Below are 22,968 nucleotides of genomic sequence, written 5' to 3'. Positions count from 1 at the left end.
TCCACTGATGCCATGTATCACCGACAGAGACTGCTGGGGAGGACTGTACAGCTGTATATAAAAGCACTCGGAGTCTCACCACCAAATCTACCAACAAATGCTCTTTGGATTTTAGCTGTTATGAATTTATTATTTTAAGTTTGGATAATTGACTGTAAGCTCCCTCCACAGCTGACATTTTCACGCCTTTCGCAGCGCCAAACCACAAACTGTTTGTTGGCAGATATGCATTTATAAATATGTAAAACAGTTATATATGGACGTAAAGCAGATTTTTAACTTCAACAAGGTGCCACTTTTCATGCTGCTGTTTTCTTCCGGACAGAGTTGAGTGTTTTACTGAGGCCTGTGCTTATTTATAGTGCGCGGACGGTCCAAATCTCTTCAGGCCAGATCAACACACAGTATATGAATGTTTTGAGTCTGCCTTTTAATGTCATGCGTTTATTTTCTTTTGTTAGTTTACATGACATAGAAGACAAGCAGTGAAGGGGCTATGGGTGACAAGTGTTCTACTTCATCTGAGTCCCAAGATGGAGAGGAATCAGAGAATAGCACATGTACAAAGCAATAAGTAGGACTTATGTGAAAAAAAATACTAATGTATAAAATGTAAAAAAAAAGTGTAATTTATGTACACGATGAAACATGCAGAGAGGATATTATAAGAGGTTATTATTATTAATATTAGAGTCAATATGCGAAATGTTCATATCCCATCTGTTTTATATCATGTGAAATAAATGTTGATGTTCTTAAATCATGGTCTGCTTGTGGGTGAATTTTTATTATCCTGACAGACTTAATTTTCACCATCTGTCTTATCTAGAGCAACTTATGAGAGAATGGGTAGACATTCAGTGTATCACAATACTTGCACATAACAGGTGAATATCCGCATCATCTGCTGCTGGAATAAAACTACAGTATAGATCTTACATCTGTAAGTCACATCCCTCTGGCTAACTTTTTGTGGAGAAACTGCTAATCTGATCCAGCTATTGTTTCTCCCCCCCCCCCCCCCCCCCGTCAAGATTTTGATTTTTCTGTGTCGGACAGGCTGAATTTAACATGGACTAAAAATAGGCAGAAGTGTATTGAATCAAGTTTAAACTCCCATCTAGTACATTACGATTCTTCGTTTTTGCTAATTTAATTAAATAATTGCCCTGACAAAAAAAGTATGTTTGTAACAAAATGTACACGTGGAGATCATTTAGCATCTTGATTTATTGAAGCCATTTCTGAGGTAAATTATTCCTGCTGTCAGTTCATTACAAGTAGCTACCGTGATGAGAACCCATCTCCATATGTTTTATTGTTTTGGAAGAGGAGACCGTGAAAATGACGAGCTGCAGCTCTAACGCTCCACAACAAGCACAGGCAGGCTGTGATGAGGACCCACGTTATGCATTCAAAATCCGGTCGGGGGGGGGGCAAAAGACGTACAAACCGTGCATCGGTTTGTACGTCTGTTAGGGATGGAAAACAAACTTATTTTTCAGTCGCTTTTAGTCAAGACTTAAAGGCCAAACGTGTCTTTTCGGGGACTTTTTGCTCTTTTTAGTGTTTGTCCGGACCACGTGGAGCCGGAGGGGGGGAGGCTACGTTTCGGGTCCCCTGACGTCACGTCCCCCCTCCCCCTCACTATGTTTAGAAAGAGCGAGCACACGAGCACCAACTTTTTCCCTCTTCCTCCCCCCTCGAGAGGAACAACGGTGGTTCTTACACAGCGGCCCACAAACATGGCTGCGGTCACCGCGGACGGAACCGGACGGGACTCTCTGGAAGTTACCGACCGAAGCTGCCCCGGCGAGAGGGGGAAAATCGGCGACAAAGAAGAAGAGGAGGAGGAGGAGGAGAAAATAAAGGCCCTGCCGGACTCCTCCAAACAGGAACCGGGTGACAATGAGAGCGGAGCAGGAATGGACGCGAATGGTGGTGGCGGCGGCGGTGTTGGTGGCCGCTGCGCGACGGAGGAAGACGAGGAGGAGGACGAGGAAGACGGGAAGAAGAGTGCCGTCAAAGACGCCGATTCAGTTTTGGAAACGAGAAAGAACAACGGTGACGGGCGAGCGGGGGGTGAATTCGCCGCAGAGGGGGCAAGTCCCGACCGGGGGAGTTTGGTAAGGAGCACCGAGTCCGTAGAAGAAAGCTCCCGGGTGCTGAAAGAAGAACAAAGAGAGGAGGAGGAGGAAGAAGAAGAAGAGAGCGCGTCCCGCACAAAGACGGCGGCGGAGAAAAGCGAACACGGCACCAAAAGACGGGCCAGTGTCGAAATGTCGTCCTCGGATGGAGAACCGCTCAGTCGGATGGATTCAGAGGACAGGTCTGTTGGGGGATTTAGCCCGTTTTATGTTCACCATCGTCGGCGATAATGTCAGACCACGCACCGCCACGATGGGGCTGCACGCTTCAGCGTGATTCGCTCCTGTTTAGGGGTTCGCTGTTTAAACAAAAATAAAAATGCGGTCACCGTCTATTAGGATTTAACAATACGTCGTTTTAGAATCGACATGGTAACATACACGTAGAATAGTCACATTGCAGAGGATACGATGTAAGACAATAGTGGCCCCATCAGTCATGTTAGCTTAAAACTCTTATTTGCTTGACAGAAAACGAAATCTAGCGAGGTCTGCTTTTCTTTTTTTTTAACCACCAACTAATCTTGAATTAAATTATTCTAGGGGATCTGAGAAATAATATTCAGTTTGATGTAAGGGCTTAGTGGAGTAGAGCCTTATTTCCCCCCCTAAAACGCCATTCATTGCTGGATGGAGCTTTTAAAGTTAAAAGCCTCAGCTGGTGAAATTATGCAACTCCTGATTCGTTAACATTGCATTACATATCGCAAAAAAATAATATTGCTGATCCTGTATTTTTTCCAATATTGTTTATCCTTATCAATAACGACGACAGCAATGCTCATAATAATAATCATCATCAGGGGTCAAATTGAAGGGAATGCCACCCCTCATGTAGAACAAATTGACAAAAACCAGCCCATTGCAAAACTGCCATGACCTCCCCTCCACCTCTTTTCTGTGAAACAATCAGCTTTACACATGACTACATCACTTTAATGTGACCTGCAGAACTTATTTAAGTGTATGGTGTATATAATCTGTGGACATTGTGGTGAATGAAGTTTAGAAAAATTATAACTGGGGAGAAAATAGATTATTCAAAAAAATGGGAGTCTAATCACTAAACTAAGCCGTTAGATCAGAGACATGTTATCTTTTCCGAGCGCCTAGTTTTTAAATATACTTGGTGTGAGAAAATATTTCATCGTAAAGAAATCTGTAAGCCTATGGCTAAAGTTTGAAAGGTAATTGAGTTTTTATAGTATTTCCTCTGCCTACCACCAGACCTCACCATCCCCCTTGAATTATTTTGTTCAAATCAACCAGTGATATCAATTGTAATAATAATATTCTTGTAGCTTCTTTCATACATTGATTGATTGATACATGAAAATGTCTTACATCAGACAGGGTAAATAAAACATAACACTAAAAGATAGTTAAAATAATGCAGGTTTAAAGGGTTTTGGGATCAAATGACAATCATGAACGGAAAAAAAGATGTAGTTTGTTAAAAGAATTGAAAATGACAGATGCAACAAAAGGATTGTAATAAAAAACGAAAATAATGGTCAAGTCAAAGGTAGTGCAAATTAACAGATCAAGTGGGTTTTAATTAAATGTTAGCTTAAAAATATACGTTTAGGTATCCATCTTTTTAGAAGATATCTCGGGAATATGACAAGTTGGTAACTATTGTAAACTGGGTCAAACCATTTAGTACTTGGACACCTTTTGTGAAAGTGTTTTTCATACATCAACCACAATGTGGTCTCTTCAGTCGATGAGCTCTTCATAAAGTTGGTTAGAACAGAAGTGGAGTGCATTTGTTCCCTCTCTCAACACATCAGCTGTTTATATAGCATCCCTGTTGTGTGGGGAAAATCAGTTTAAATTCATGTGTGTAAGGAGGTATGGCTATTACATTACAATTAGCAAACATTTGTTTTTCTGTACTTCTGAGGACCCTCACTGGCCATGTTGGGGAAGGGAACAGAGGTCATGGGTAGGTATGGTGTCAAGGAGAGGAATGTGGAAGGACAGATGATGGTGGATTTTGCAAAAAGGATGGCAATGGCTGTGGTGAATATGTATTTCAAGAAGAGGGAGGAACACAGTATGATGTATAAAAGTGGAGGAAGGTGCACACAGGTGAACTATATCTTATGCAGGGGGTGCATCTGAAAGAGACTGGAGACTGCAAGGTGATGACGGGAGAACTTAGCTAGGCAGCATTGGATGATGGTCTGTAGGATGACTTTGGAGATCAAGAAGAGGAAGAGAGTGAAGGCAGAGCCAAGGATCAAATGGTGGAAGTTGAAGACTGTTGTGTGGCGTTCAGGGAGGAGTTAAGACAGGCACTGGAAGATAGTGTAGAGTTGCCAGATGGCTGGGCTACCACTACAGAAATAATGAGGGAGACAGCTAGGAAGGTACTTAATTTGTCATCTGAACAGAGGAAGGAAGACAAGGAGACTTGGTAGTGGAATGAGGAAGTACAGGAAAGTATCCGGAGAAAGCGGATGGATGGATGATCGGTTGCATTTAGTGGTTGGCAAAGAAGTGGGGCAGTCAGTGAGATGAAGAAAGTAGACAAGAGTACTAGGAGAAGCGGCGTAAGACGACGAGAGGTGGCAAAGATGTATGTCGAGCTGTATGAAAGGTTGGACACAAAAGAAGGAGAAAAGGACTTGTACCGTTTGGCTAGACAGAGGGACCGAACTGGGAAGGATGTGCAGCAGGTTAGGATGATGAAGGATAGAGATGGAAATGTGCTGACAAGTGAGGATAGTGTGTTGAGAGTTGGAAGGAGTACGTTGAGGGGCTGATGACTTAAGAAAATGAGAGACAGAAGTGAATCGGGAAGTGCGGAAGATTGGCAAGGATGAAGAGCAGAAAGGTGGTTGGTCCAGATGACATACCTGTGGAGCCATGGAGATGTTTAGGAGAGATGGCAGCGGAGTTTTTAATTGGATTGTTTGACACAATCTTGGAAAGTGAGAGGATGCCTGATGAGTTTACTGGTACTGATTTCAAGAATAAGGACGATGTGCAGAGCTGTAGTAACTACAGAGGTATAAAATATAAATCAGCCACAGACTGAAGTTACGGGAAAGATTAGTGGAGGCTAGGTTAAAAGGAGAGGGGATGAATAGCGAGCGGCAATATGGTTTCATGCCAGGAAAGACCACTACAGATGCGATGTTTGCTTTGAGAGTGTTGATGGAGAAGGGCAGAAGGAGTTACATTGCATCTTTGAAGATTTAGAGAAAGTATATGACAGGGTGCTGAGAGAATAGGTTTGGTATTGTATGAGGAAGTCAGAGAAATGTGTAAGTGGTGCAGGATATGTATGAGGGCAGTTTGACAGTGATGAGGTGTGCGGTAGGAGTGATGGATGGGTTGAAGGTGGAGGTGGGATTGCATCAAGGATCGGCTCAGCCCTTTCTTGTTTGCAATGGTGATGGACAAGATCAGGCAGGCATCTCCATGAACTATGATGTTCGTGGATGACGTTGTGATCTGTAGTGAGAGTAGGGAGCAGATTGATGAGAGCCTGGAGAGGTGACAGTATACACTGGAGAGGAGTGCAAGTCAGTAGGAGCAAGATGGAAAACGTGTGAACGAGAGGGAGGACAGCGGAATGGTGATGATGAAAGGAGTAGAGGTGGTGAAGGTGGATGAGTTTTAATACTTTGGGTCAGTTGTTCAGCGTAACAGAAAGTGCGGAAGAGAGGTGAAGAAGAGTGCAGGCAGGGTGGACTGGGTGGAGAAGAGTGTCAGGAGTGATTTGCGACAGAAGAATGCCAACAAGAGTGAAAGGGAGGGTTTACAAAATGGTAGTGAAACCAGCTATGTTATATGGTTTGGCGACGGTTGCACTGACGAGAAGACAGGTAACAGAGTTAAAGATGCAAAGATTTTAATTAGGAGTGACAAAAGGTGGACAGAAATAGGAATGAGTATATATGAGGGACAGCTCAGGTTGGACGGTTTGGAGACAGCAATAGAGGCAAGATTGAGATGGTTTGGATATGTGCTGAGGAGAGATGCTGACTATGGCGCTGCCTGGTAAAAGGAAAAGAGCAAGTTCAAGGAGGTTTATGGATGTGGTGAGGGAGAACATGCAAGTGGTTGGCATGACAGATGCAGATGAAAGGAAACGGGTGATCTGCTGTAGCGACCCTTAATGGGAGCAGCCAACAGAAGTAGTGAGGACCCTCATTGACTACATTTATTTCCAAACCCCTGTCCCTAACCTTAATAATCAGAACTACATGCCTAAATTAATCCTTACCCTAACTAACTCAAATCCTAACCCTAAAATAAACTTTTAAAAAAGTAAGGACAAACCAAAATGTCCTACTCCTACAGTTAAAAACCCAAATTTATCCTCGCCAATAAAGCTGAACAGGAACATACACTCAAACGCATGGGGGGCAGGCTAATTGCTGTGAACATGGCTGGGTGCTGAATTCTTGCCTCTGGTCATTTTCTAAAGACACATTGCAGATCAGTCATTCGTCCTTCAACAAATTCAGGTGTCAAGCAACGTTTTATTATTCTTTTCCCAACCTTTAGCGACGAAGTTCTCAACACAAAATCAACACTACAAAACACAATTTCATCCGTAACCAAAACAATTGGCAGACTATAAGAGAACCTGAAAGGCTTTCTGCATTGTAGTATCAATATTAACGTACTCTTCACTCACAACATACTAATAGACTAAATGACTTCCAAGTACTAAAGTGTGGTGACAAGCTGATATTCAATTTCTATTCAGCCCATTACTTGTACTGTTTAATATACACCTGGAATATCTCTTTAACAATCATCGCCCAAAATAATGGGTATTTAATGTTGCATTAGGAAAACATATTACAATCCTCTTGTGTGAGGGGGAAATCAATGTTGAGTTACGTTCATGCGTGTGAGGAGGTATTGCGCTTCCACACACAGTGGTGCAGGCTAATGGCCATGAACGTGGCTTAGTACCTATTTCTTGCTTCTGGTCAGTTCTCTTACAACAGAGAACTCAAATGCTTAGCTCTAGGCATTGATCCAGCAGACCTCATGAGAGGCCTATGTTGGGCTCTATGGCCAGTTAATCAGGAATGAGTATCCAGAGCTTAAGTGAGTGACATGTTTGACAATATAAAAAATTGGGTTGGACAATAGAGAAAATTAGATTTGGGCCAACATTTTAAACAGAGTTTAAGAATAGATTTTAGCCTCAGTCTTCAGTTATTGCATGATTCAGTATTTTTTTTTTTTTTTTGCAAAAGTGACAATTTGGTAGTTTAATTGGCTGCAGCACTTTCACTATAGGAGGAGCATGTTTTTGATTCTGAGAAGAAATCTTTTTTTTCGTTCCTCACAAGAAACTTAACCCCATACAGATGCATGCTCACACACACCTGTTGTTGAGTCAGTCAGTTTAGCAGCACCTACACTGGACATTTGAATCATTTGCAGTAGATTTGAATGTAACCATGCCTAGTAGATTAAATTCATTGTTGTCAAATATGTGTGTCGATATGAAATGACTAGCTGAACCAGAACACCATCTGTTGTGAAACTTGGTCATTGCACCTACACTTTTTGCTTATTAGTCATCAGTGATAGTGTTGCATGTCATCTGGTTTGAAGATTTTGCAGAGCGATGAGGAGCCGCTCCATCACCTGATTTGGTTTAAAAATCGGCTTTCCACTCATTATGTACATAGACAGCAGAAAATGAAGCTATGGTCAGTACGCCAAAGTGGTTATTGAGTTGCAAAATTCACAATTCACTCTTCCATTTTCACCAGGCAACTCTTGTGTCAGTTGGTTTTTTTCCATAGTGGGTGATAAAGCTTGCAAATTAATCAACCAACTTCAATTTATTGTCACGTGTAGCATACAATGAAATTCTTGTGCTCTGGCTCTCTGCCTTGACACAAGGACAAAGGACACACCATTCCAAAAAATATACAGTCCATGATAGTAAAGGTGCATACAAGTGAGTCATCTTCCTGACGGCCTGTGGAAAGAAACTTACTGAGACATTTGGTGTGTGATTCGATGCTCCGGTAACGTTTTTTAGATACAAGGAATGAGAACAAAAGATGAGCAAGGTAGCTGATGTCCTTTTGGCCTTTTCCTTTTGTAGTGAGTGGTGTAACTATTATGAAGTTGTGGTGGTTCCATGCCAATAATTTTTGCTGTCTTTATAGTCCTTTGAAGCATTCTGTAGTCCTTAGCAGTCAGGTTGCCAAACTACACTGTGATACAGCCTGTCAAGACACTCGATGGTACTGCGATAAAAGTTCATAAAATTTCTTGTGACGCCACAAAAACCAGTCTCTGCTGTGCCTTCTTCAGGATGCAATTGGTGTTGAGAGACCGTGTGAGGGTATCTGTGATGTGTAAACTGAGAAATCTAAAACTGTCCACAATTACAACAGATGAGCCATTGATGGAAATAGGAATGTGATTTTCTCTGATCTTTCTAAAGTCAACAATGATTTCTTTTGTCTTATTGACATTTAGGAGGATGTTGTTATCATGGCAACATGAATCTTCCTCTTCCCGCCTATAGGCCAGTAGCGAGTTGCCATAGTACGGCACCATCTTTGATTTCAGTAAAGGCTAACCACCATTTGTCTAGTGGCCGTATCCCAACTTGTGTATGGCATTACACATGAAGAAACTGGTTTACATTACCCTATATTTGTTCCCTCAGAGCAAACCTTGTGCCATTTTTACCGTTTGTTTTTTTTTCCTTGATCTATTAGGGGAAGTTGTCTGAGGCTGCCACTGCTTATTGAATGTTGGGGAAACACTGAAATAGTTTCTGTACAGTCCCTCTGACATATGTATGGCAGTGATGAATACTTCTCCAGCACAAGTGAATTGTGGGAGTAGATGGGGGGGAGGGAATGAATTTGTGAAGATGCAGTTAAGTTCTCACAATACTAAAACTCGCAGTTCCTTTTACTGGTTAAATAATGCTCTCAAGACTAAGGTTTGTGAAGAACTGTTGTCTTGGGGTCTGTAAAACCATGACAAACCTTTGTTCTACATAAAGCATGAGAAGGTTAACCATCTCCAATTTTAGTGAATGGTTTGAGTTTGCTTTGGAAGACTACAGTATTTGTCAGCAATAGTATTGCTTCTGGTCCCTGCTTTAGTGTAGCTGTGTGGTCATAACCATAAATTTTCTCTAGTTGTGTTGCTGTGGTGGGGTCACTTCTGTCAAAACAATACCGAGGACTTGCCAGAGAGCACATTTTGGAGTCTCCTACAGCCTGGGGAACTCTGCGTGCACTCACACAGGGTAATAGAAGTTGAAAAATACCAAGGTGGTGCACCGATCGATTGGCCGGTGACCGGAATCTGACAGTTTTCAGCTTGATTGGCCATGACTGGTGACTGGCCGGTCAGTCTCAGATATAGCCGATTCTGTGCTGGTCAAATTTAGACGCTTGTGCCACATGATGGTTCACACCATGTACACAGCGGCACAGACAGTAACATCACAGCCACTCACAAACACGCTAAAACATGTCACCGAAAACCGTCATTTACTTTGTAAATGTAAAACATGTGAGATAAAGTTGGATATACTGCAATTCATTTTCAGTTGGATTTTATTTGTAAAAAAAAAGCTCTGTCCAGTAACCTGGAGCACTTTTTGGTTTGAGATTTGTTTGAGTGAGAGAAGGTCCTGTAACCTAGGGGCACATTCAATCTTAAAACGGTGTGCGGTTTCCAGGTTGAACGACATCTATCCTCAAAACGATGTGCAATGGCCTTTGAGGTACAGTTTCTCTCATTTAGTGGGGTGTGTCAGAGGTATTTCCCAATACCCACAATGGATCCAACTAAGGTCCTTTGCAAATAAGTCCACTGGAGCTTGGTGTATGCAATAATTTGGGACATTAGAGAACATGTTTGTCTTAAGTATTTTGTAGTGTTTAAACCGATTTCATCAGCCTCTGAAAATTCTTTGAAAACAATACAAAGAATGGCCTTCTCAGCTGGCATTTAAACATTTTGCTACGTTTTGTTGAGGCTGAATGCATCCGTGGCGCAGTTTTTGAGAAAATGTAAAAGTTACTTCATAGTCAATGTTTTATTATAAAATAAAATTGAAATTTCCATTAAAGAAAAGTTAAAAAAAATTGTGTATGCTGTCAAATATAGTTCTTAGAAGAAGAAAAAAAAATCAGAATCGGCAGGTCAAACTTTAAAAAATAAAAAGAATCGGAATCGGCCAAAAAAAAAACAACCATGCAATCGGTAGATCGCTAAAAAAAATACGGCCATATGTTGTTATTGAAGACCTGGGCTTGTAAGACAGCCGCATACAGTTGAATTTATGAAGTTTGTGATTCAGTGTCATGTTGTGCCCTGCTCACACGGACTTACGAGACACATCTGGTTTCTTATCAATGTTGTGGTTTAACTGTCGTCACAAACAAGTTTATTTGGTAGCTGAAAATGTACAGCAATCATCTAATTCAGGTGTTGGTAATGACTAGGGGGAAATTGCTGTAAGTAAGAGTTGGTTAACAGCCCATTTCCAGTATCATTATTAGTGCTTTTTCTTGTTTTAAAGAGGCATTTGAGTGTACAAGTACCTTTGTTCTTACCCCATATTATTCTTATTCAGATTTTTATCTCAGCTCTTACTAAGTCAGTAAGGGACACATTGCTTGAGATATGGCACTGTGTGACTAAAAACCTGGCAATCTTTATTCTGTCCTAAGCTTTTCTGAAGAAGCATTCAACAGTAGAGGTAGCCTTAACTAATAGGCGGGTCAATATTGATTTCAGTTTATGAAGAATTTTTCCTGAGGTTGCAGCAAAATAATAATTTTCGGCATTTTAGCCATAATCCTGCATTGATACAAAACAGCTCAGCCCAGACAGCAGTAGAGGCTAAAAGTGTTAATGTGGCAAAACTCCGGAGTTGAGCAACCACACACACCACCTTTGATTCCACTGTCACTTCCTATGTCACCAGTGCAAGCTATGTCTCTTTCCAGATGAGATCACTCAAAGGTTGATAGTTCTCAGAAGGTTGCTGGTGATTTGAGGAGCCTGATGTGTCTTGCTCTGCTGTTTCCTACACTGAGTCAGCCCCCACAGTGCTGGAAAGTCACGCTCACTGTCTAGAAATGGTGACAGTTTATAGCCTCACCCGCAGTCTTGTTTTCCTCTGATGCTCTATTTATCTCCATAAGGTTTTTTTTTCTTGCTTTGCCCCCCTCATACATAAGCGAGGTGATTGCTTGCTGACGAAAAGACTTAAACTGGCACCCTCTGATTGAAAGAGGTTCTTCCTACTCCCGATGCTACCCTGCTGCCCTGTTATGTCACCGTTTACCCTGCTACACTGTTTACATGATGTTGGACAATGTTTTAATTAGAGCCCAACTGATTAACCGGTGTGCCGATATCAGCCAATATGAGCCAATTGCAGATAAATCTGTATCGGCATTTATAACGGACAATAAATGACAATTAAAAAAGAAACAGAGAGAAGGTTGTCATTGCGTAGTTTACAATTCAACTGTTGGCAACACACATTTGGAAAGCCACAAATCACAATAATCAGCTGACTCAAGCAGAGTAGACCGCGGTGAAGTTAGTTTTAAGTTGGATATTCAACAGAAATTAACTCCAGATCCAGCGGCTTCCCCTGTGGTTAAGAGTGAGTGCTCGGAGGTGAGCAAACCATCCTCTTACTGCCAACACTGGATGAAACGGTAAGAAGAAGCCGCTGGATCTGGAATTACTTTCCAAGATTGCGTTAAACAATCTAGTAAAAACTCCACTGCCATCTCTCCTAAACATCTCCATGCCTCCACAGGTATGTCATCTGGACCAACCGCTTTTCCACTCTTCATCCTCTTCATAGCTGCCCTCACTTCGTCCTTGCTAATCCACCGCACTTCCTGATTCTCTATCCCCACATCATCCAACCTTCTCTCTTTTTTTCCCCCCTTCATTCATCAGCCCCTCAAGGTACTCCTTCCACCTTCTCAACACACTCCGCGCTTATCAGCACATTTCCCTCTCTATGCTTCATCACCCTAACCTGCTGCACATCCTTCCCAGCTCAGTCCCTCTGTCTAGCCAATCGGTACAAGTCCTTTTCTCCTTCCTTAGTGTCCAACCTCTCAGACGGCTCACCATACAGCTTTGACTTCACCACCTGTCTTTGCCTTATGTCGCATCTCATAGTACTCCTGTCTACCTTCTCATCTCTCCGACTGCCCCACTTCTTCTTCGCCAACCTCTTCATTTGTATACTTTCCTGTACTTTCTCATTCCACCACCAAATCTCTTTGTCTTCCTTCCTCTGTCCAGGGGACACACCAAGTTACTTTCCTAGCAGTTTCCTCACCGTTTCTGAAGTTGCCCAGCCATCCAGCAACTCTTCACTACCACACAGTGCTTGTCATAGTTCCTCCTTAACTCCACAAAACAGTCTTCCTTCTTCAACTTCCACCATTTGATCTTCGGCTCTGCCTTCACTCTCCTCTTCATGAGCTCCAAAGCCGTCCCACAGACCACCATCCTATGCTGCCGAGCTTTATTGTCCCGTCACCACCTTGCAGTTTCCAATTCTTTCAGATTGCCCCTCCTGCATAAGATATAGTCCACCTGTGTGCACTTTCCTCCACTCTTATACATTACCCTGTTTTCCTCTTTCTCCTTGAAATAAAATTCACCATAGCCATTTCCATCCTTTTTGCAAAATCCACCATCTGTCCTTCCACATTACTCTCCTTGACACAATACCTACCCCTCACCTCCATTCCCTTAAGCAACTTGCCCATTGACATCCACTCCAATCACCACACTCTCTTCCTCGGGTATACTTTAAATGAAGCAATGGTAAATACATCTGCAACTCCCATGTCTGTATTTGGTGCATTGGAAATTATTAAACCAGAGAGGACACAAATAAACGTGAGCTGAACAAGCTCAAACACAGTGGTGTTTCTGGCCACCCCCCCCCCAAAAAAGCACCATCTTCAAGGGAAATAACTGCTTTTATTTCTACTATTATAAACATGAAATAAATAACAGTGCAGGTGTGCAAAAAAGCTAAACAAAAAGGAAACTCAACATAGTGTGCCACTATGAAATCATGAAAATATAAATAAAAACAAAATACTTGTATCAGGTTTACTGCATAGTTTAAGATGGGTTAGGTTTAGAGTTAGGTACTATTTATGACGATAAAATAAGTTTATTTTTAAACTGCATAATGTCGTCTTATCTTGGTGAGGCCTCTTAAATAACGACATATAACAAATGTTAGGAAAAATGTGTGTTTCTGGGAGAAAAAAAATTTTTTTTTGCCCGATATATCATTATCGGATTTTTTGAATCCTCAAATATCAAAATCTGTATCGGTCTTAAAAATCCTATATCAGTCAGGCTGTAGTTTTAGTGAAGTTTACTTTATTATAAGTGAACGTATACTTTCAATTTCTCTTTCTCTCTCTAGCTCTTTGTCTGTGCCTGCCCCCAGCGCTCTCTTTTCTCCCTTCTGTTGTGTTTCGGGGGGTTGAAGCAGCTGCAGCACCTCAATGTAACTTTTGTTAACCCAAGCCTCTATAAAAAAAAAAAAAAAAACAAACAAAAAAACTGGCAGCTGGAGGCTCTGTGGGTGTGTGCATGTGTAGGAGGGCTTAGATATTTAGTGTCCATGTGTGTGGTCCTGCTTGCATGCGAGTGTGCTTCTGCAGAGTGCTTGTGCCCACTCGAGTTAGTGTGCACACGTGTATGTGTTAAAGAGATATGTCTGATTGTGTGTACGTGTTCCCAAAACGTTGTTGCATATGTAGGTGTGTTTCCAAGTACAGCCAACTGTCTCTTAATTTACAAAGGCAAGGCAGTTCAGAAACTGAGCCAACCATCCAGGTATGCTACACTTGAAGAGTGTGTGTGAGCGAGAGAGAGAGCTATGTCAATAAGCCCCTGATTGTTTCCAACCCTTCACTTCTCATTGAGAGGCATGTCTATGTATCTAACCATGGCCACATAGACAGCAGATTTGGAGACTGATCCGACCATATGGTGGGCTCATCCTGCCCACGCAAGCTGGGTTACACTGTGACTCAAGAGTCGCTAGGCTACTCTACCAGCCACTGTGTATATCCTTGGCAAATCTGAAGCCACAAGATTGAAGTTCCTGATATGGAGACAGCTTTTTTTTCTTTCTTTTTTTCCAACATCAATAGAAGAAGAATTTAGTCTTTGTTTTTGAATTTCTGCTTAAAACCAGTTAAGCTGTATTTTTTTAGATCAGTGGTTTTCAATCTGGTCCTCGGGGGGGCCCACAGCACTGCTGGTTTTCTATCCTGCCAAGTAGTTAATTATATTCACCTATTGTGTCAGGTACACCAGCTGTCTAATCAGTTGGTTTTATAGCTGACACAACAGGTGAATGTATTCAACTACCAGGCACCATGGAAAACCAGTATTACTGTGAAGACCTGATTGAAAACCAACCCTGGTTGATGCATCGGTGGCAAAGTGTAGAGGAAACAATTGGCCTGATTAATCAATCGTTCGTACATACAAATTTGTTCTTACACACCCAGGGGATTTTTTAGCCCTGAAGTTTGTCTCAGGTCCCTTTCACACTTGAAAGTCCAAACCAAGGTCTGAACCAGAGTCTGGTTCTGGTGCTTTCACATCTGTTATTTTATAGTCATTAGGTTCAGGACTTTTGCTTTCATACCAGCGGACCTTGACTTGAACTTTTGGCTCGTTGTTGCTGCGTGTTACTGTTTGTGTTTGTTTTATCACTTCCTATGATTGATCCGAAAGTCCGAACCTTTGATTTCACATTAGACATTCATGAACCTTGGTCTGAACCGAGACTACCTCCTGAGCTTGGACCAAAGACCGAGTCTTTGATCCTTGTACCCTGGTCCAAGAGGTTTCACACCTGGCAATCTGGTTCGGACTTTTCTGGAAAGTCTGAAAGTCCAGACTAAACAACATAAGTGTGAAAGGGCCCTCAGAGTCCAGTAACCTGGGTAACCCCTGAATTTACACACCAGTTGACCAACACTGATGTCTTTGCAAGCCTGCGTGATTACTTGTTGCAAGATGTAGACAATCGAGGTTAGGGGGAAGGAATTACAAATCACTATCAGGCTTTGCTTCTAACTGTCAGACAATCTTGAGAGCTAAAAAAAATTTTTTTCCATGGGTGTGTAAGAACAAATTTGTACGTACGAACGATTGATGAATGAGGCCCAATGTGCGTACCACAACAAAATAGTAGGAATTTCAAAGTTAGTTCTCTCTTCTGATCTGGAAATGTTTGTGCTTGATACTGTTTTAAGAAATCACACCGACTATGTACCTCTTTGTTTTCATAGTTGAAGTACCAGTTCTTGACACAGAGTTTTGATCCAAAGTTTCACTTAGTGGCATCAACTTTGGATTAATTGTGTGTACTTCCTATGTGTATGTGTTTTCCCGCATGCAGGTACACAGATTCTGCATCAGAATGATTATCTAGATTGCCCCTCATTACTTGTGCCTCTCCTAAACTCCTTTCACTGTTGGTGAGCTACCACTGGACAAACATACTCCAGCGAGAGAAACATATTTAGCCTGCTTTCACTGCAAAGACTCAACAAGCAGAAGTCCTAATGTGTAGAAATAATACATTAATCACTATCGGGCAGCCGGTGTCCCAGTACTTCCCCGCCAATGTTATTTGATAGTTTCTCGGTTATGGGGATCCATGAAGTACTGCATTGGAAAACAGATTTTTATCAAGTATCAAATTGCAAATTTGGCACCGTAACATTTTGCATTTAAACCACAAGGGCAGCAAACAGAAATGGAGCTACCACTGCTATGAAAGATTCAGTTACTAATAGGTGTGAGTTCAGAAAAGAATTGAACTGGCTGTTAGTGTGTTGGTAAGTTACCAGCATATGAGCTGCAACAGTTGTATCCTTTTGTCTTCAACCAAATCTTGTTTTTGCTTTTTTACTTGATATGCTCTGCCGAGTTATACATTTATCTATTGAGGTTTTTTTTTTTCTGCAATTCTGCATTTGTCCGCTTCCACTGGTTTTCATCTTTGTGTGTGTGTGTACCTTTCCAGTATCAGCAGCACTCTGATGGATGTGGAGAGCACAGCGTCCAGTGGCCGGTCCACCCCTGCCATGATGAATGGCCACGGTGGGGGGGTTGTGGCCGGGGGCGGCACCGCAGCAGGGGGCAAGTCCCTGGGCTACACCTGCTGCTGGGACCACTGCCAGCTCCTGTTCTCCTGCAGCCCTGACCTGGCTGAGCATATCCGGTCCACACACGTCGATGGCCAGAGAGGAGGGGTTAGCATCTGCATATTTATCCATGCCTGTCTGTCATTTAATTTAGTTTGTTATCTATGGGTCTGTCTGTGTTGTTTGTCCCATCTGTCTAGCTCATCTAATCAATAGCTCTGACTAGCACTCCGTCTAGCTCTCCGCCCAGCTGTTTATCTGTTGCTACATCTGACTAGGTGTCTCACTATTTCTTTCTAGTCCTGTCTCTTTACCTTGCTCTGTCTGTCTCTCTTCCCCCTGGTCTTCCTTCCTGTCCAAATAAATTCTAATGCCCCTTTTCCACTGCATGGTACTGATTCGACTTTTCTGGATTTCATTTTCCACTGCAATAGCCCGCCGGTCGCTTGTAGGCATGTTTATTTTTTTCTCTCTTCCTCTATCAGCGCCTCACACGAGTGTTGATTCACATGAACAATATTAGTGTAACTAAGAGATTCACTAAAAAAAATTTTTTTTTTTACATGGATATTTTAACTATGATACAAATTTAACAAGTCTTACTTTGGTATTTCCTGGTTGTAAACAGAGCTTTTCGATGTCTCTCTGACCAATCAGCGGTCTGCAATGTTTTCATGTCACTTTTTAGTATCCGCTCAGCTCGCTTGGAACCTCAGCGGAGGTGGCACCAAAAAAAAAAAAAAAAAGTACAAGGTATTTTTGCCCAATGGAAAACCAAAAAAAGCGAGTAGAGTCAACTTGAGCCAGTACCATGCAGTGGAAAAGGAGCTTAACGGTCTTTGGCAGGTGGGCTGTAGCTGAGGTTGCAGTTCTAGGGAACTACCGTCCCGTGTATCAGCTTGCAAACAGCTCTACTTCTACACTTCCCTTGAGCTCTTTTCATGTCAAAATGACCTGTTTTTAAAGAGAAACTATTAACCATGAATATTATTGATTATCGAGATGTACCATATGTTGGGTAATTTTAGATACATTTTACTCTTGCTATAAAATCCAAAGGTAGCCTGGGGTCAATGTGACCGGCGAACAATATGAGAACATGGGGGTTAAAATGGCTCCCAAAAAGCTCAAGCCCTACATGGTGATAGACACAGATGAAGATATATTAACTCTCAGCGCTCCGTTTCATTTTTAGTTTTATTTTCCAAAAGCAAAGTTAATCTTGTTGGAATCTTTCTATAGTTGTGTATAATGGTGTTTGTGTGTGTGTGTGTGTGTGTGTGTGTCCCCAGGTGTTTGTGTGTCTGTGGAAGGGCTGTAAGGTGTACAACACACCCTCCACCAGTCAGAGCTGGCTCCAGAGACACATGCTGACCCACAGCGGAGACAAACCATTCAAGGTGAGAACAATGCCACCTCACTTCCTGTTGTACTTCATTCACTGTCAGAACTCTGCAGAGCAATTGTTTAGTTAGGTTCCGCTTAGTTACACAGTGATTAAATATAGAAACAGATTGATAATAATGTGTATTTAGAAAATCTCAGGAGGGTGTGAAATACAAGTGAAATAAAAAGAAAATGAAAAAAATAAACCTTTTTGGAGCTGATAAGCACATCTCCCCACGGCACACAAAAAAAGGAAAAATGAAATAGCAAAAGGCATCTATTTACTAATGCAGGATTTTTTAAAAATTATTATTATTGGATAATTTCTTTTAAGGTACAGGAAAAACAGGTTAAAGGAAATTGACCTGAAAGGATTGCGAGCAGTTAACTGGAGAATTCTGCTAATTCACCATAGGGCAGGAAATCGATTGACCCCAAGAAAGTCTTCTCACTTTATGAAGGACAAGGAATATTTTTATCGCTTGTACTCAGTCTCTGGTGATAATTTTGGTTGAGCTTGTTTGATTTGTGCAAGACACAACAGTGCTATATGTCATCTCTGTCCTTCTGCAGTGTGTGGTGGGGGGGTGCAATGCTACTTTTGCATCCCAGGGGGGGCTGGCGCGACATGTGCCCACTCACTTCAGCTCACATAGCTCGTCCAAAATGGCCAGCCAGGGCAAAGTGAAGGAGGAGTCTCCCTCCAAGGCTGGCCTCAACAAGAGGAGAAAACTCAAGAATAAACGCAGGCGCTCCCTCCGTATGTAAACAACACACACACACACTCACATGCACTGATATTGATTTGAAGTCCGACCCCGAAATGTTCACCCCATAACCACCAACAACCTACCCCCAATACTGGCTAAAGTCGAACTTCTTTCTATACACGTGTGTGTGTGTGTGTGTGTGTGTGTGTGTGTGTGTGTGTGTGTGTGTGTGTTTGAATACCTGCTATAAGTAACTTCCAACTTTAACATTCAGCTACATAATGCAAGGCCATGATTCCTTTAATTTTCGCATATGCCAATATGTGTACAAACACTGACATGGGTGCACATATGAAATGGGCAGTAGCCTTGTGAGCTGGGTGTGTTGTGTGTGTGGGGAGTAGTAAAGTTTCAAAACATCTTCACTTCGCAAACTGACATTGATTCACTGACTCAATAACCAATTAATGGAATATGTCAGTCTGTGTTTCTATGTTCCCTTACTTTGCAGTGTGTGATTAGCCTCTCTTCTGGTCTGTGATCTTTGTTTCCCCAAGGTTAACAAACTACCTATTCTATCTTACTTCTATCTCTTGCTGTAGTATTTATTTATTCATTTATTTTCCAGCCCGACCCCACGACTTCTTTGATGCCCAGACAATGGATGCCATCCGCCACCGAGCCATCTGCCTCAACCTGGCCACACACATTGAGAGCCTGGGTAACGGGCACAGTGTCGTCTTCCATAGCACAGTAAGAAATAATACAACCGATCTTTCTAACATGATTACTCTTCCAGAGTCAGAAACACCAGAGCCAAGAATTAATGCCATTGAACTTGTGAGGTGATTAACAAGGTCTGCGGCTGGAGATTCACAAATATTAATTGGGCTTTGTTTGGCCAAAAAAATGGCATATTTGCATATGCACTTACACAAATGTACAAGTAATATTTATTTTGTTGTTGAGATTTTGTTGTATGTTTACTGTTCATTTTATCTGTTTTGTTGTCTCACACGCACACATTTTTTAATTGTTTTTTTACATATCCAAAATAAACTAAATAAACAAAGTACGCATTTGGTTTTGTGAGCAGTTTTTGCCTGCTTGAGGATAAACTTAGTTGGTTGTGTATGGTGGAAAACATTGTTGGGAGAATCACTGAGGAGCAACAGACCTATAAAAAAATACTTCTCTACTTTTAATGTGCCCTAAGGCAACAATTAAACACTGAAGTGAACAGCTAGGATTTGATTTAATGTTGCATGACTCCACCACAAGCAGTGCTAATTCTCAATTTGGATGCACACCTGTCTGTCCATCCATCTAGGTAATAGCCAGGAGGAAAGAAGATTCTGGAAAAGTCAAGGTCCTCTTACACTGGACACCCGAGGACATGTAAGTCCCACAATTCATTCATTTATTCTCTCTTCTTTATCCTCTCTGGGTGGAGTTGTGATTAGCAGCTGTATCTAGCAAAAAAAAATAAAATTAATAGCTATCAAGCCCCAACACACAGCAGCTTAAAACACGGCAGATTTGTGCTAATTTTTTGGCTGTGTTCCTCACTTTCCTCACCACAAGTCTTTCTCCCTTGCTTCTTTCTGCCTCCTTTTTTCCTCTGTCTCTCAGACTACCAGATGTGTGGGTGAATGAGAGTGACAGGTTGCAGCAGAAGACCAAGGTGGTGCACCTTTCCAAGCTGCCCACAGATACAGCGGTGCTCCTTGACCCCAATATATACAGGTGTGTGTGCGCTTGGAATCATGTGGAACAGTTCTCTGTTCTAGCGATATCTTTAAAAAGTAAAGTCTCTATCAACCAGGAGTAATAAAATAAAGTGTCTGACCAATTTTAGGAACCTAGAAAAGGCAGAAAGCACAGTTTTCACTTTCTTCAGAACAACATTGGATAGTTCACCCATGGCATCCTGCGATTAAAGAAGATTTCAGTAGAGATTGAAATCTTGATCTATAATCTTTTTCTTTTTACAGGATGTTCTTCTGATGATCTTCAAAGAACGTTGTCAAGTCACATCCTGCTATCCACTGACCAATAAGAAAATCTCCTCAAACTCCCCCCCCCTCCTTTTTAGTGTCAAATGTCCCCCATGACAATGCAGTGAGTTCATTAGATCTTTTTCTTTTTTCGTTCATGGCTCTCAACTATCTCAGTCATGTTCTACATAGCTGCTAAGCTTATTGAGATGTTTTTTTCTTCTTGGGGATGAGACATTGCTTTTGTGATGTAGGTAATGCAACTAGACAGAGCTAACTGAAATAAAGGTAAACTGACATTTGACAAGTTGTAGAGAACTAGACGTGTAGGGAAGACCTGTTTTTGTAAATACTTCTGAAGATTTGTAATATATTTTTATACTTGGAAATTTTACTGTAATGTAGATAGATGTTCTTTTTTTTCTGCCAAACATTTTTTTTTTAAATAGATGTTCTAAAGACTGACAATATTGGTCTATGTGCATATAGTTGACAGCGCTCTGTTTGATGTCATTAAAGTTTTCAAAGCTTTCACTTTTCAATCCGGTCCATGTTTTAATTACTGCTCATATGTTTGCAGTATTTTAGCGTTCAGAACACCCTCCAGCCAAGGTCTGAGAAAGCGGCACAGCCGAGTCTTTGTATGTTTACTATTGCCAAGCGGTTCCAACAGTTATGTACACCTTCCAGCAAGCTAGCCACCATTTCATAACAACTACTAGATCTCTTCTTACTCACGTCACAAGTCACCAACAGCCTCTTCAATGGACATGCAAGCTAGTGAGTTTATCCGAAAAGTAACAAATAAGAAGCCCATAATGTGATTTGGAGTAATGCAGCTAGGTACAAAGTGTGGCTAAGTACCACTATCAGTACCAAAGTACTTATTCACCTATAAATAATCAATACCCCTGCAAAATCAAATGATACAAATTTTCATGATTGGACAGTAAAGTGCTCTTTTCTACAATGTAGAAGACATATACTGTATAAAAATAAAAGAAATGGCAGAATGCAAAAAGATGACTAACCAGCTCCCTTGTTAACCATATGAGCGAGTCACATGAATATCAAGTAGCTTAGCTGTGCTCTACGGAAATTATCCGCATGATTGAAATGTTGGTTTGGTTTGATCTACCCTATGTACAGTAATTGAGCAACTGACAGTTTGATATTTGAAACCGTTTCATTTTATCCTACTCATATCTGCTGCCTTAAACTTGATTTCAACAGTCCCTCTAACATTTCCCCAAAACAACCATAGTCCTCTTTTTGAATGAAACATCAGATTTGATCACAGCTACTGGAAGATGAACCAGGAACAACCAAGTGACCTCATCCACATCCTGGTGGTGGGGGGCTTAGTAATGAATACTATATTTTCCCCCAATAGGCTTAAAAACTCTAATGTGTAAATGTAGTAGTAGAGGCCACCCTCAGAATTAAAGCATCATCCTTAAGCGATAATGAGATCATAGGTTCTTCGTCTGCATTTTGTTTGCATGATATTAGCCTGTTCAATTTGGAGCTATTGGAACGGTCTTATTGAGTAAGAACATCTGATAAATTCTGTTCTAAAATGAGATCCATACTTAATCAATGAAGTCCTAGTTCCCTGAAAACACCTTCACCCACACCTACCTTTCCATTAACATTTATAGCAAGAAATTGTGTAACTTAAGCACAGGGTTTATAAACACGGTAGTGAGTTTTTGATTGAAGAGATAACACTGAGTTTACACGCGTTGTAATTTACAGATGTTGAATGAGCTTTTTTATTTTATTTTTACATAAAATGGACAGCATTTAGAAATATTTTTCCCCATCAAATCCAAGTAGACAAGGTTAAACGTGTCTTCATTGTTGAAATATTGCCGATGCTGTGAGTCAACTGTGTTGAAAGTGAACGACCTTCCAGCCTTGGCAGACCAGCTAAACTGAGTAACGTGTGTGTGTGTGTGTGTGTGTGTGTGTGTGTGTGTGTGTGTGTGTGTGTGTGTGTGTGTGTGTGTGTGTGTGTGTGTGTGTGTGTGTCAGTAAGTATGCTCTGGCTTTTGAGAATAAAAAAATTGCACAAGTAGTCTCTTCCTGTCTCTCTCTCATACACACACACACACTTTCATAGTTACATGTGGAACAACCCCCATATTGTGCTGTGCGAACCTAACGCCAAATCCCATTCTTTATTTACAAAAGAGGGTTGGTGGTTCCAAAACAGGCCATCATCCTAGTCCTAACCTTCACTATATAACCGGCCTTCACCCTTTCTGTAATCCGGTCCGAAACTAATTGTACTATATTCTACCCTTGCAGCCAATTCATATTGGCAAATCTTTTAACAATACACAATTCCTACTAACTAAACTTCACAAGAAGAAAAACGTATACTTTCACAACGAGTTCTTACCGCTGTTACCAAAGATAACTTGGTGTAAGGTCAGAATTTATGAAAACTCGAGTTTTTCCACCCACTCTGGACGCAATCATTCAGCAGAAAGGGGCGCCATCATAAACGCAGTTGCTT

At 41.4% G+C, this 22,968-nt stretch overlaps 1 protein-coding gene across 1 annotated transcript; it reads left to right on the top strand.

Annotated features, from left to right (window-relative positions):
* Positions 1-1,715: 1,715 nt before the first annotated feature.
* LOC130110585 (zinc finger protein aebp2-like) lies at positions 1,716-20,970 on the top strand. The gene is made up of 8 exons (XM_056277742.1): positions 1,716-2,329; positions 16,231-16,459; positions 17,644-17,751; positions 18,311-18,497; positions 19,076-19,200; positions 19,778-19,845; positions 20,080-20,193; positions 20,442-20,970. Exons 1-8 carry the CDS (start codon positions 1,746-1,748, stop codon positions 20,452-20,454), a joined length of 1,428 nt encoding a protein of 475 aa, XP_056133717.1. The 5' UTR covers positions 1,716-1,745; the 3' UTR covers positions 20,455-20,970.
* The last annotated feature ends 1,998 nt before the right edge of the window (positions 20,971-22,968 follow it).

Source organism: Lampris incognitus, chromosome 3 (assembly GCF_029633865.1).
Source record: "Lampris incognitus isolate fLamInc1 chromosome 3, fLamInc1.hap2, whole genome shotgun sequence".
Taxonomy (NCBI): Eukaryota; Metazoa; Chordata; class Actinopteri; order Lampriformes; family Lampridae; genus Lampris; species Lampris incognitus.
This window is presented reverse-complemented; position numbering and strand designations above follow the sequence as displayed.